The sequence below is a fragment of the Oncorhynchus gorbuscha genome, linkage group LG20 (genome assembly GCF_021184085.1).
Source record: "Oncorhynchus gorbuscha isolate QuinsamMale2020 ecotype Even-year linkage group LG20, OgorEven_v1.0, whole genome shotgun sequence".
Lineage (NCBI taxonomy): Eukaryota > Metazoa > Chordata > Actinopteri > Salmoniformes > Salmonidae > Oncorhynchus > Oncorhynchus gorbuscha.
Window position 1 is genome coordinate 43,652,680 of NC_060192.1, and position 14,858 is coordinate 43,667,537.

Here is a 14,858-nt window from a genome sequence, read left to right on the forward strand (position 1 = left end):
AAGCGCTGCGAGGCAGTGCCACCCAGGAGGCTCAGCAAGCGCTGCGAGGCAGTGCCACCCGGGAGGCTCAGCAAGCGCTGCGAGGCAGTGCCACCTGGGAGGCTCAGCAGGCGCTGCGAGGCAGTGCCACCCGGGAGGCTCAGGAGGCGCTGCGGGCAGTGCCACCCGGGAGGCTCAGCAAGCGCAGCGAGGCAGTGCCACCCGGGAGGCTCAGCAGGCGCTCCGAGGCAGTGCCACCCGGGAGGCTCAGCAAGCGCTGCGAGGCAGTGCCACCTGGGAGGCTCAGCAGGCGCTGCGAGGCAGTGCCACCCGGGAGGCTCAGCAGGCGCTGCGAGGCAGTGCCACCCGGGAGGCTCAGCAAGCGCTGCGAGGCAGTGCCACCCGGGAGGCTCAGCAGGCGCTCCGAGGCAGTGCCACCCGGGAGGCTTAGCAGGCGCTGCAAGGCAGTGCCACCCGGGAGGCTCAGCAAGCGCTGCGAGGCAGTGCCACCCGGGAGGCTCAGCAAGGCGCAGTGCCACCCGGGAGGCTCAGCAAGCGCTGCGAGGCAGTGCTACCCGGGAGGCTCACAATCTGATTTTCTGGTTCTCCTACAATCCATTTGGTGCGCATAACTTTTTTTCGCCATGGTATTGTTTTGGTATCAAGTATCGTGATACTAAACCTTGTTCCGGTATCGAAGTCAAAATTCTGGTATCGTGACAACACTAGCGTAATTGCTTGTGTGTGTGTGTGTGTGTGTGTGTGTGTGTGTGTGTGTGTGTGTGTGTGTGTGTGTGTGTGTGTGTGTGTGTGTGTGTGTGTGTGTGTGTGTGTGTGTGTGTGTGTGTGTGTGTGTGTGTGTGTGTGTGTGTGTGTGTGTGTGTGTGTGTATAACTGTACTATGTTGATACCTGTACAGGTCCATGGTCTGGATGCAGATACCTGGAAGAAGGTGGATATTGTTCACATCGACATCGCAGATCGCAGTCAGGTGGATACCAAGGTAAACAGTCACACACACAGTCACACACACACCACAGTCAGGTGGATACCAAGGTAAACAGTCACACCACAGCCAGGTGGATAGGAAGGTAAACAGTCACACCACAGTCAGGTGGATACCAAGGTAAACAGTCACACCACAGCCAGGTGGATAGGAAGGTAAACAGTCACACCACAGCCAGGTGGATAGGAAGGTAAACAGTCACACACACACCACAGTCAGGTGGATAGGAAGGTAAACAGTCACACCACAGCCAGGTGGATAGGAAGGTAAACAGTCACACCACAGTCAGGTGGATACCAGGGTAAACAGTCACACACACACCACAGCCAGGTGGATAGGAAGGTAAACAGTCACACCACGGCCAGGTGGATAGGAAGGTAAACAGTCACACCACAGTCAGGTGGATAGGAAGGTAAACAGTCACACCACAGCCAGGTGGATAGGAAGGTAAACAGTCACACCACAGTCAGGTGGATAGGAAGGTAAACAGTCACACCACAGCCAGGTGGATAGGAAGGTAAACAGTCACACCACAGTCAGGTGGATAGGAAGGTAAACAGTCACACCACAGCCAGGTGGGTAGGAAGGTAAACAGTCACACCACAGCCAGGTGGATAGGAAGGTAAACAGTCACACCACAGTCAGGTGGATAGGAAGGTAAACAGTCGCACCACAGCCAGGTGGATAGGAAGGTAAACAGTCACACACACACCACAGCCAGGAGGATAGGAAGGTAAACAGTCGCACCACAGCCAGGTGGATAGGAAGGTAAACAGTCACACACACACCACAGCCAGGTGGATAGGAAGGTACACAGTCACACCACAGCCAGGTGGATAGGAAGGTAAACAGTCGCACCACAGCCAGGTGGATAGGAAGGTAAACAGTCACACACACACAGCCAGGTGGATAGGAAGGTAAACAGTCACACACACCACAGCCAGGTGGATAGGAAGGTAAACAGTCACACCACAGCCAGGTGGATAGGAAGGTAAACAGTCGCACCACAGCCAGGTGGATAGGAAGGTAAACAGTCACACCACAGTCAGGTGGATACCAAGGTAAACAGTCACACCACAGCCAGGTGGATAGGAAGGTAAACAGTCACACCACAGTCAGGTGGATACCAAGGTAAACAGTCACACCACGGCCAGGTGGATACCAAGGTAAAGAGTCACACACACCACAGTCAGGTGGATAGGAAGGTAAACAGTCACACACACACCACAGTCAGGTGGATATGAAGGTAAACAGTCACACCACAGCCAGGTGGATACCAAGGTAAACAGTCACACCACAGTCAGGTGGATACCAAGGTAAACAGTCACACCACAGCCAGGTGGATACCAAGGTAAACAGTCACACCACAGCCAGGTGGATACCAAGGTAAACAGTCACACACACACCACAGTCAGGTGGATAGGAAGGTAAACAGTCACACACACACCACAGTCAGGTGGATAGGAAGGTAAACAGTCACACACACACCACAGTCAGGTGGATACCAAGGTAAACAGTCACACACACACCACAGTCAGGTGGATACCAAGGTAAACAGTCACACCACAGCCAGGTGGATAGGAAGGTAAACAGTCACACCACAGCCAGGTGGATACCAAGGTAAACAGTCACACCACAGCCAGGTGGATAGGAAGGTAAACAGTCACACCACAGCCAGGTGGATACCAAGGTAAACAGTCACACCACAGCCAGGTGGATAGGAAGGTAAACAGTCACACCACAGCCAGGTGGATAGGAAGGTAAACAGTCACACCACAGCCAGGTGGATACCAAGGTAAACAGTCACACCACAGCCAGGTGGATAGGAAGGTAAACAGTCACACCACAGCCAGGTGGATACCAAGGTAAACAGTCACACCACAGCCAGGTGGATACCAAGGTAAACAGTCACACCACAGCCAGGTGGATAGGAAGGTAAACAGTCACACCACAGTCAGGTGGATACCAAGGTAAACAGTCACACCACAGCCAGGTGGATAGGAAGGTAAACAGTCACACACACACCACAGTCAGGTGGATAGGAAGGTAAACAGTCACACCACAGCCAGGTGGATACCAAGATAAACAGTCACACCACAGCCAGGTGGATAGGAAGGTAAACAGTCACACCACAGTCAGGTGGATAGGAAGGTAAACAGTCACACCACAGCCAGGTGGATAGGAAGGTAAACAGTCACACCACAGTCAGGTGGATACCAAGGTAAACAGTCACACCACAGCCAGGTGGATAGGAAGGTAAACAGTCACACCACAGTCAGGTGGATACCAAGGTAAACAGTCACACCACAGTCAGGTGGATACCAAGGTAAACAGTCACACACACACCACAGCCAGGTGGATACCAAGGTAAACAGTCACACCACAGTCAGGTGGATACCAAGGTAAACAGTCACACCACAGTCAGGTGGATACCAAGGTAAACAGTCACACACACACCACAGCCAGGTGGATACCAAGGTAAACAGTCACACACACACCACAGCCAGGTGGATAGGAAGGTAAACAGTCACACCACAGCCAGGTGGATAGGAAGGTAAACAGTCACACCACAGTCAGGTGGATACCAAGGTAAACAGTCACACCACAGCCAGGTGGATAGGAAGGTAAACAGTCACACCACAGCCAGGTGGATACCAAGGTAAACAGTCACACCACAGCCAGGTGGATACCAAGGTAAACAGTCACACACACACCACAGTCAGGTGGATAGGAAGGTAAACAGTCACACCACAGCCAGGTGGATACCAAGGTAAACAGTCACACCACAGCCAGGTGGATAGGAAGGTAAACAGTCACACCAGCCAGGTGGATACCAAGGTAAGCAGTCACACCACAGCCAGGTGGATACCAAGGTAAACAGTCACACACACACCACAGTCAGGTGGATAGGAAGGTAAACAGTCACACCACAGCCAGGTGGATAGGAAGGTAAACAGTCACACCACAGTCAGGTGGATAGGAAGGTAAACAGTCACACACACACCACAGTCAGGTGGATAGGAAGGTAAACAGTCACACCACAGCCAGGTGGATAGGAAGGTAAACAGTCACACCACAGCCAGGTGGATAGGAAGGTAAACAGTCACACCACAGCCAGGTGGATAGGAAGGTAAACAGTCACACCACAGCCAGGTGGATAGGAAGGTAAACAGTCACACCACAGCCAGGTGGATAGGAAGGTAAACAGTCACACCACAGCCAGGTGGATAGGAAGGTAAACAGTCACACCACAGTCAGGTGGATACCAAGGTAAACAGTCACACCACAGCCAGGTGGATAGGAAGGTAAACAGTCACACCACAGCCAGGTGGATAGGAAGGTAAACAGTCACACCACAGCCAGGTGGATAGGAAGGTAAACAGTCACACCACAGTCAGGTGGATACCAAGGTAAACAGTCACACCACAGCCAGGTGGATAGGAAGGTAAACAGTCACACCACAGCCAGGTGGATAGGAAGGTAAACAGTCACACCACAGCCAGGTGGATAGGAAGGTAAACAGTCACACCACAGCCAGGTGGATAGGAAGGTAAACAGTCACACACACACCACAGTCAGGTGGATAGGAAGGTAAACAGTCACACCACAGCCAGGTGGATAGGAAGGTAAACAGTCACACCACAGCCAGGTGGATAGGAAGGTAAACAGTCACACCACAGCCAGGTGGGTAGGAAGGTAAACAGTCACACCACAGCCAGGTGGATAGGAAGGTAAACAGTCACACCACAGCCAGGTGGGTAGGAAGGTAAACAGTCACACCACAGCCAGGTGGATAGGAAGGTAAACAGTCACACCACAGCCAGGTGGATAGGAAGGTAAACAGTCACACCACAGCCAGGTGGATAGGAAGGTAAACAGTCACACCACAGCCAGGTGGATAGGAAGGTAAACAGGCACACCACAGTCAGGTGGATACCAAGGTAAACAGTCACACCACAGCCAGGTGGGTAGGAAGGTAAACAGTCACACCACAGCCAGGTGGATAGGAAGGTAAACAGTCACACCACAGCCAGGTGGATAGGAAGGTAAACAGTCACACCACAGTCAGGTGGATACCAAGGTAAACAGTCACACCACAGCCAGGTGGATAGGAAGGTAAACAGTCACACCACAGCCAGGTGGATAGGAAGGTAAACAGTCACACCACAGCCAGGTGGGTAGGAAGGTAAACAGTCACACCACAGCCAGGTGGATAGGAAGGTAAACAGTCACACCACAGTCAGGTGGATAGGAAGGTAAACATTCACACCACAGCCAGGTGGATAGGAAGGTAAACAGTCACACCACAGCCAGGTGGATAGGAAGGTAAACAGTCACACCACAGCCAGGTGGGTAGGAAGGTAAACAGTCACACCACAGCCAGGTGGATAGGAAGGTAAACAGTCACACCACAGCCAGGTGGGTAGGAAGGTAAACAGTCACACCACAGCCAGGTGGATAGGAAGGTAAACAGTCACACCACAGCCAGGTGGATAGGAAGGTAAACAGTCACACCACAGCCAGGTGGATAGGAAGGTAAACAGTCACACCACAGCCAGGTGGATAGGAAGGTAAACAGTCACACCACAGCCAGGTGGATAGGAAGGTAAACAGTCACACACACCACAGTCAGGTGGATAGGAAGGTAAACATTCACACCACAGCCAGGTGGATAGGAAGGTAAACAGTCACACCACAGCCAGGTGGATAGGAAGGTAAACAGTCACACCACAGCCAGGTGGGTAGGAAGGTAAACAGTCACACCACAGCCAGGTGGATAGGAAGGTAAACAGTCACACCACAGCCAGGTGGGTAGGAAGGTAAACAGTCACACCACAGCCAGGTGGATAGGAAGGTAAACAGTCACACCACAGCCAGGTGGGTAGGAAGGTAAACAGTCACACCACAGCCAGGTGGATAGGAAGGTAAACAGTCACACCACAGCCAGGTGCATAGGAAGGTAAACAGTCACACCACAGCCAGGTGGATAGGAAGGTAAACAGTCACACACACACCACAGTCAGGTGGATAGGAAGGTAAACAGTCACCACACCACAGTCAGGTGGATAGGAAGGTAAACAGTCACACCACAGTCAGGTGGATAGGAAGGTAAACAGTCACACCACAGCCAGGTGGATAGGAAGGTAAACAGTCACACACACCACAGCCAGGTGGATACCAAGATAAACAGTCACACACACCACAGTCAGGTGGATAGGAAGGTAAACACTAATGATTTGTATAGAAGACTCCCCCTTGATGATTCAGTACATGGATTTGTCTCGGCACTCCCTTGTTCCTGGTTCACTACCCCAGGGTTTCCCTTCTCCCCTGGGTCCTGGGCCCTTCTCCCCTGGGTCCTGGGCACTTCTCCCCTGGGTCCTGGGCCCTTCTCCTCAGGGTCCTGGGCCCTGGGTCTTCCCCTGGGTCCTGGGCCCTTTTCCCTGGGTCCTGGGCCCTTCTCCCTGGGTCCTGGGCCCTTCTCCCCTGGGTCCTGGGCCCTTCTCCCCTGGGTCCTGGGCCCTTCTCCCTGGGTCCTGGGCCCTTCTCCCCTGGGTCCTGGGCCCTTCTCCCCTGGGTCCTGGGCCCTTCTCAGGGTCCCTGGGCCCTTCTCCCCTGGGTCCCTCTCCTCAGGGTCCTGGTCCCTTCTCCCCTGGGTCCTGGGCCCTTCTCCTCTGGGTCCTGGGCCCTTCTCCACAGGGTCCTGGGCCCTTCTCCCCTGGGTCCTGGGCCCTTCTCCTCAGGGTCCTGGTCCCTTCTCCCCTGGGTCCTGGGCCCTTCTCCCCTGGGTCCTGGGCCCTTCTCCTCAGGGTCCTGGGCCCTTCTCCCTGGGTCCTGGGCCCTTCTCCCCTGGGTCCTGGGCCCTTCTCCCCTGGGTCCTGGGTCCTTCTCCTCAGGGTCCTGGCCCTCCCCTGGCTCCCTGGTCCCTTCCCTCCTCAGGGTGAACGTTTTGTTTTTTTGCCCTAGCACGACACAGCTGTTTCCACTAATAAACTCATCGTCAAGCTTTGATGACTAGAATCAGCTGTGTCGTGCTTGGGCAACAAACAAAATGTGGGAGGACCGAGGGAAATGCTGCACTACATGATACACACAGAAGTTGAAATCATTGATTGTATGCTGAATGGACAACATTTTTGTAGCAAACAGCAGGGCAGGGAAGCGAACACTGAGCTCTGGCGTGAAAGGCAAGCGCCATACATTTCGCACCGGTATGGTTATCCCACCTGGTGGGAATTGCAACACTATACAGTACATCTCTATTCCCTTTATCCCCCCTCCCTCCCTCCCTCCCCCTCTCCCTCCCTCCCTCCCACTCTTCCTCCCTCCCTCCCTCCCCCCCCCCCTCCCTCCCTCCCTCCCTCCCTCTCCCACTCTTCCTCCCTCCCTCTCCCACTCTCCCTCCCTCCCTCCCTCCCTCTCCCACTCCCTTCCCTACCTCCCTCCCTCCCTCTCCCACTCTTCCTCCCTCCCTCCCTCTCCCACTCTTCCTCCCTCTCTTACTCCACCCGTTCCCTCTCTCTCTCCCCACCTCTCTCGCTCTCTCTCTCACTCTCTCTCTCTCAATTCAATTTAAATTTAAGGGACTCTATTGACATGGGAAACATGTGTTAACATCGCCAAAGCAAGTGAAGTAGATAATAAACAAAAGTGAAATAAACAATAAAAAATTAACAGTAAACATTACACTCACAAAAGTTCCAAATGAATAAAGACATTTCAAATGTCATATTTGGTCTATAAACAGTGTAGTAATGATGTGCAAATATTTTGTATTTAATTTTTTATTTCACCTTTATTTAACCAGGTAGGCCAGTTGAGAACAAGTTCTCATTTACAATTGCGACCTGGCCAAGATAAAGCAAAGCAGTTTGACACATACAACGACACAGAGTTACACATGGAGTAAAACAAACATACAGTCAATAATACAGTATAAACGAGTCTATATACGATGTGAGCAAATTAGGTGAGAAGGGAGGTAAAGGCAAAAAAAGGCCATGGTGGCAAAGTAAATACAATATAGCAAGTAAAACACTGGAATGGTAGTTTGGCAATGGAAGAATGTGCAAAGTAGAAATAAAAATAATGGGGTGCAAAGGAGCAAAATAAATAAAATAAAATAAATACAGTAGGGAAAGAGGTAGTTGTTTGGGCTAAATTATAGGTGGGTGCAGTAATCTGTGAGCTGCTCTGACAGCTGGTGCTTAAAGCTATTGAGGGAGTACTGAAGGGAACATAAATAAACATAAATACAGGTTGTATTTACAATGGTGTTTTAGCAATGCGCGGTCAATGAGTGTTCTTTTGGTCAGCCTCCGTAGACAGGCACATCGTGCACCACTCCCGAGTTTACTACTCACCAACGTCTCTTGACAACAAGGTAGACGAAATCTGAGCAAGGGTAGCCTTCCAGAGAGAATTCAAAGACTGTAACGTTCTTTGTTTCACGGAAACATGGCTCACTCGGGACACACTATCGGAGTCGGTGCAGCCACCTGGTTTCATCGCGCTGACAGAAACAAACATATTTCTGGTAAGAAGAGGGGCGTGGTGTGACGTGGTGTGATCATAACAACATACAGGAACTCAAATCTGTTCCCCCGACTTAAAATTATATTATTATTATTATTATTATTATATTATTATTATTATTATTATTATTATTATTATTATTAATTATTATTATTTTATTATTATTATTATTATTATTATTATTATATTATTATTATTATTATTATTATTAATTATTATTATTTTATTATTATTATTATTATTATTATTATTATTATTATTATTATTACTTACAATCAAATGTCAACCGCATTATCTATCGATTATTATCTATCGATTATAATCACAACCGCATATATTCTCCCCCAAGCAGACACATCGATGGCCCTGAACGGACTTCATTTGACTCTTTGTAAACTGGAAACCACATATCCTGAGGCTGCATTTATTGTAGCTAGGGATTTTAACAAGGCTAATCTGAAAACAAGGCTCCCTAAATTCTATCAGCATATCGATTGTGCAACCAGGGCTGGTAAAACCTCGGATCATTGTTATTCTAAATTCCGCGATGCATATAAGGCCCTCCCCCGTCCTACTTTCGGAAAACCACAACTCCATTTTGTTGATTCCAAACTACAGACAGAAACTAAAACAAGAAGCTCCCGCATTCAGGTCTGTTCAACCGACTTAGATTCCACGTTTCTGATTCCATGCTTCTGATTCCATGCTTCTGATTCCATGCTTCTGATTCCATGCTTCTGATTCCACGCTTCTGATTCCACGCTTCTGATTCCATGCTTCTGATTCCATGCTTCTGATTCCACGTTTCTGATTCCATGCTTCTGATTCCACGTTTCTGATTCCATGCTTCTGATTCCATGCTTGATTCCATGCTTCTGATTCCATGCTTCTGATTCCATGCTTCTGATTCCATGCTTTGATCACGTGGATTGGGATATGTTCCGCATTGCGTCCAACAACAACATTGACGAGTACACTGATTCGGTGAGCGAGTTCATTAGAAAGTGCATTGATGATGTTATACCCACAGCGTCTATTAAAACATTCCCAAACCAGAAACCGTGGATTGATGGCAGATCTCGCACGAAACTGAAAGCGCGAACCAGGACCAGAACCTTTTAACCAGGGCAAGGTGACCAGAAACATGACCGAATACAAAGTGTAGCTATTCCCTCCGCAAGGCTATCAATAATAATATAATAATAATATGCCATTTAGCAGACGCTTTTATCCAAAGCGACTTACAGTCATGTGTGCATACATTCTACGTATGGGTGGTCCCGGGAATCAAACCCACTACCCTGGCGTTACAAGCACCATGCTCTACCAACTGAGCTACAGAACCACCAAGCTAAGTGTAAGTATAGAGTCAAATTGGAGTCGCAATTCAACGGCTCAGACACGAGAGGTATGTGGCAGGGTCTACAGTCAATCACAGACTATAAAAGGAAAACCAGCCCCGTCGCGGACCAGGATGTCTTGCTCCTAGACAGACTAAAGAACTTCTTTGCTTGCTCGCTTTGAGGACAACACAGTACCACCGATACGGCCCAAAATCTGCATCCCCAGCCACATCCCCAGACCAGCTGGCTGGTGTGTTTACGGACATATTCAATCAATCCTTGTCCCAGTCTGCTGTCCCCACATGCTTCAATAGGGTCGCCATTGTTCCTGTGAAAGCTAAGAGCTTAATGATATCTTTTTTATTTTACCTTTATTTAACTAGGCAAGTCAGTTAAGAACAAACTCTTATTTTCAATGACGGCCTAGGAACAGTGGGTTAACTGCCTGTTCAGGGGCAGAACGACAGATTTGTACCTTGACAGCTCAGGGGTTTGAACTTGCAACCTTCCGGTTACTAGTCCAACGCTCTAACCACTAGGCTACACTGCCGCCCCGTAGCACTCACTTCCGTCATCATGAAGTGCTTTGAGAGACTAGTCAAGGACCATATCACCTCCACCCTACCTGACACCCTAGACCAGACATGGGCAAACTACGGCCCGCGGGCCACATACGGCCCGTTAGGCTTTTTAATCCGGCCCGCCGAACTTGTCCAAATTATAGTAAAAACCTCATTTTTTCCCCTTTCCCTGCAATGCCCACGTTTCCCCAATAGATGGCACACTCAAAACACATTGACCGTTGTTGGAGTGGCGCGTATTTCTCTTTATTTCACTTTAATTTTCACTTCGTTTCACGTCACCATTAAGCCCTTCTGTGAAAATGAGCGAATGCCGAGTGTTTAATAAGGAGTGGACAACAAAATACTTCTTCACTGAAGTCCGATCAACTGCTGTATGTCTGATATGCCAAGAAGCTGTTGCGGTTTTCAAAGAGTACAATATCAGCCGTCACTTTGCCACGAAGCATGCAAACTATGCTAGCAAGCAGTCAACACAAGAACGGGCGGCTACTGCTCAGAGGTTGGCAGCTAATTTACAGAGTCAACAGAACTTTTTTCACCGACAAACTGCAAACAAACAAAACTAACTCCAGACTTTGATGCACTGGCAAAAAAGGGAGACCAACAACACTGTTCCCACTGAAATGGTGAGTTTTTCTGCTGTGTTATGAAAAAATGCATATGGAAAGTTTGGAAGTGCGTCTTTTAATTAAGAGCAATGCGCATATACGCACAGCAGCGGTACAGTAGCTTAATTAACACGCCGCACATCGCTCTTAATTTAAATTTAAATTTTCAGCTGCAGGTAGGATATTTAATACAGCCTATGTCTGTGTGCTTGGCAACGATACACGTGTACTGTTTGCGCGTGAAGGCGAGGGCGTCCGTGGCGAGTTTGTAGAGCGCGCGGTCAGGACAATCCATCCATGATTTTGCGGAGTTTAACACAAGTAGATATTATTGAGCTTGAGTATTTCGTAGTGTAATAATATGTTTTGAATGTTGAAAGTGATTCCATTTTTCAATAAATGTTGATTTCTTTAACTTTGCACCTTCGATTGAAACTTATTAAAAACAGACGCAATCTTGATAAATCACAGTGCGTATGTTATTTTAATCTATTTACATTTCCTCCTCCCAGTATCTGCGAAATAGTATGTAAATGCCATATCTTGCATATTCCTTGAGACAAATTTATTAACTGATAAGGGCTATTTTTCACATTTGAAAGACAGTTAATAAATTGGGTTGTAGTGTTCTTACTGTGCTATGAGGTTTGCACACACTACATTTAATGCTTTAGTATATCCGGCCCAAACACTCCCTCCAAATGCTCCTGGCCCGGCCCCTCTGTCAAATTTTAGAACCCATTGTGGCCCGCGAGTCAAAAAGTTTGCCCACCTCTGCCCTAGACCCACTCCAATTTGCTTACCGCCCAAATAGGTCCACAGAAGACACAATCTCAACCACACTGCACACTGCCCTAACCCATCTGGACAAGAGGAATACCTATGTGAGAATGCTGTTCATCGACTACAGCACAGCATTCAACACCATAGTACCCTCCAAACTCGTCATCAAGCTCAAGACCCTGGGTCTCGACCCCGAACCGGTGCAACATGGTCCTGGACTTCCAGACTGGCTGCACCCATGTGGTGAAGGTAGGGAACAACATCTCCTCCCCGCTGATCTTCAACACTGGGGCCCCACAAGGGGGCGTTCTCAACCCTCTCCTGTACTCCCTGTTCATCCACGACTGCGTGGCCATGCAGGCCTCCAACTCAATCATCAAGTTTGCAGACGACACTACAGTGGTAGGCTTGATTACCAACAACGACGAGACCCTACAGGGAGGAGGAGTGGTGTCAGGAAAATAACCTCACACTCAACGTCAACAAAACAAAGGAGATAATCGTGGACTTCATGAAACAGCAGAGGGAGCAGCCCCCTATCCACATCGATGGGACAGTAGTGGAGAGGGTGGAAAGTTTTAAGTTCCTCGGGATACACATCACAGACATACTGAATTGGTCCACAAACACAGACAGCATCAGGAGGCTGAAGAGATTTGGCTTGTAACCAAAAACACTCACACACTTTTACAGATGCACAATCGAGAGCATTCTGTCGGGCTGTATCACCGCCTGGTACGGCAACTGTACAGCCCTCAACCGCAGAGCTCTCCAGAGGGTAGTGAGGTCTGCACAACGCATCACCGGGGCAAACTACCTGCCCTCTGGACACCTACACCACCCGATGTTTCAGGAAGGCCATAAAGATCATCAAGGACATCAACCACCCGAACCACTGCCTGTTCACCCCGCTATCATCCAGAAGGCGAGGTCAGTACAGGTGCATCAAAACAGGGACCGAGGGACTGAAAAACAGCTTCTATCTCAAGGCCATCAGACTGTTAAACATACTGACTCAACTCCAGCCACTTTAATAATGGAAAAATTGATGTAATACATGTATCACTAGCCACTTTAAACAATGCCACTTCATATAATGTTTACATACCCTACATTACTCATCTCATATGTATATACTGTACTCTGTACCATCTACTGTATCTTGTTTACATACCCTACATTACTCATCTCATATGTATATACTGTACTCTGTACCATCTACTGTATCTTGTTTACATACCCTACATTACTCATCTCATATGTATATACTGTACTCTGTACCACTACTGCATCTTGTTTACATACCCTACATTACTCATCTCATATGTATATACTGTACTCTGTACCATACTACTGTTTACATACCCTACATTACTCATCTCATATGTATATACTGTACTCTGTACCATCTACTGCATATTGTTTACATACCCTACATTACTCATCTCATATGTATATACTGTACTCTGTACCATCTACTGCATCTTGTTTACATACCCTGCATTACTCATCTCATATGTATATACTGTACTCTGTACCATCTACTGCATCTTGTTTACATACCCTACATGACTCATCTCATATGTATATACTGTACTCTGTACCATCTACTGCATCTTGTTTACATACCCTACATTACTCATCTCATATGTATATACTGTACTCTGTACCATCTACTGCATCTTGTTTACATACCCTACATTACTCATCTCATATGTATATACTGTACTCTATACCATCTACTGCATCTTGTTTACATACCCTACATTACTCATCTCATATGTATATACTGTACTCTGTACCATCTACTGCATCTTGTTTACATACCCTACATTACTCATCTCATATGTATATACTGTACTCTGTACCATCTACTGCATCTTGTTTACATACCCTACATTACTCATCTCATATGTATATACTTACTCTGTACCATCTACTGCATCTTGTTTACATACCCTACATTACTCATCTCATATGTATATACTGTACTCTGTACCATCTACTGCATCTTGTTTACATACCCTACATTACTCATCTCATATGTATATACTGTACTCTGTACCATCTACTGCATCTTGTTTACATACCCTACATTACTCATCTCATATGTATATACTGTACTCTGTACCATCTACTGCATCTTGTTTACATACCCTACATTACTCATCTCATATGTATATACTGTACTCTGTACCATCTACTGCATCTTGTTTACATACCCTACATTACTCATCTCATATGTATATACTGTACTCTGTACCATCTACTGCATCTTGTTTACATACCCTACATGACTCATCTCATATGTATACTGTACTGTACCATCTACTGCATCTTGTTTACATACCCTACATTACTCATCTCATATGTATATACTACTCTGTACCATCTACTGCATCTTTACATACCCTACATTACTCATCTCATATGTATATACTGTACTCTGTACCATCTACTGCATCTTGTTTACATACCCTACATTACTCATCTCATATGTATATACTGTACTCTGTACCATCTGCATCTTGTTTACATACCCTACATTACTCATCTCATCTTGTTTACATACCCTACATTACTCATCTCATATGTATATACTGTACTCTGTACCATCTACTGCATCTTGTTTACATACCCTACATTACTCATCTCATATGTATATACTGTACTCTATACCATCTACTGTATCTTGTTTACATACCCTACATTACTCATCTCATATGTATATACTGTACTCTGTACCATCTACTGCATCTTTCCATCTTAATGTAATATGGAATTAGACACTTGCATTAACATCTGCTAACCGTGTGTATGTGACCAATTAAAAAACTGATTAGCATCTCAGTTTCCACCTCATTTTGTGGGCAGTGAGCACATAGCCTGTCTTCTCTTGAGAGCCATGTCTGCCTACGGTGGCCTTTCTCAATAGCAAGGCTATGCTCACATAGTCAACACTTTCCTTAAGTTTGTGCCTGTCACAGGGGTCAGATATTCTGCTACTCTGTACTCTCTG

The 14,858-nt window shown here is 47.4% G+C and overlaps 1 protein-coding gene across 1 annotated transcript in view; it reads left to right on the forward strand.

Moving 5' to 3' along the window:
• LOC124007373 (phosphatidylinositol transfer protein alpha isoform-like) overlaps nucleotides 1–14,858 on the forward strand; it is a gene marked incomplete at its 3' end in the record, with an annotated part of 95,434 nt that overhangs the window by 72,558 nt on the left and 8,018 nt on the right. The window contains exon 7 of the mRNA XM_046317877.1: nucleotides 899–982. Coding sequence (XP_046173833.1) covers nucleotides 899–982 — 84 coding nt within the window. The remainder of the gene's footprint in view (nucleotides 1–898; nucleotides 983–14,858) is intronic.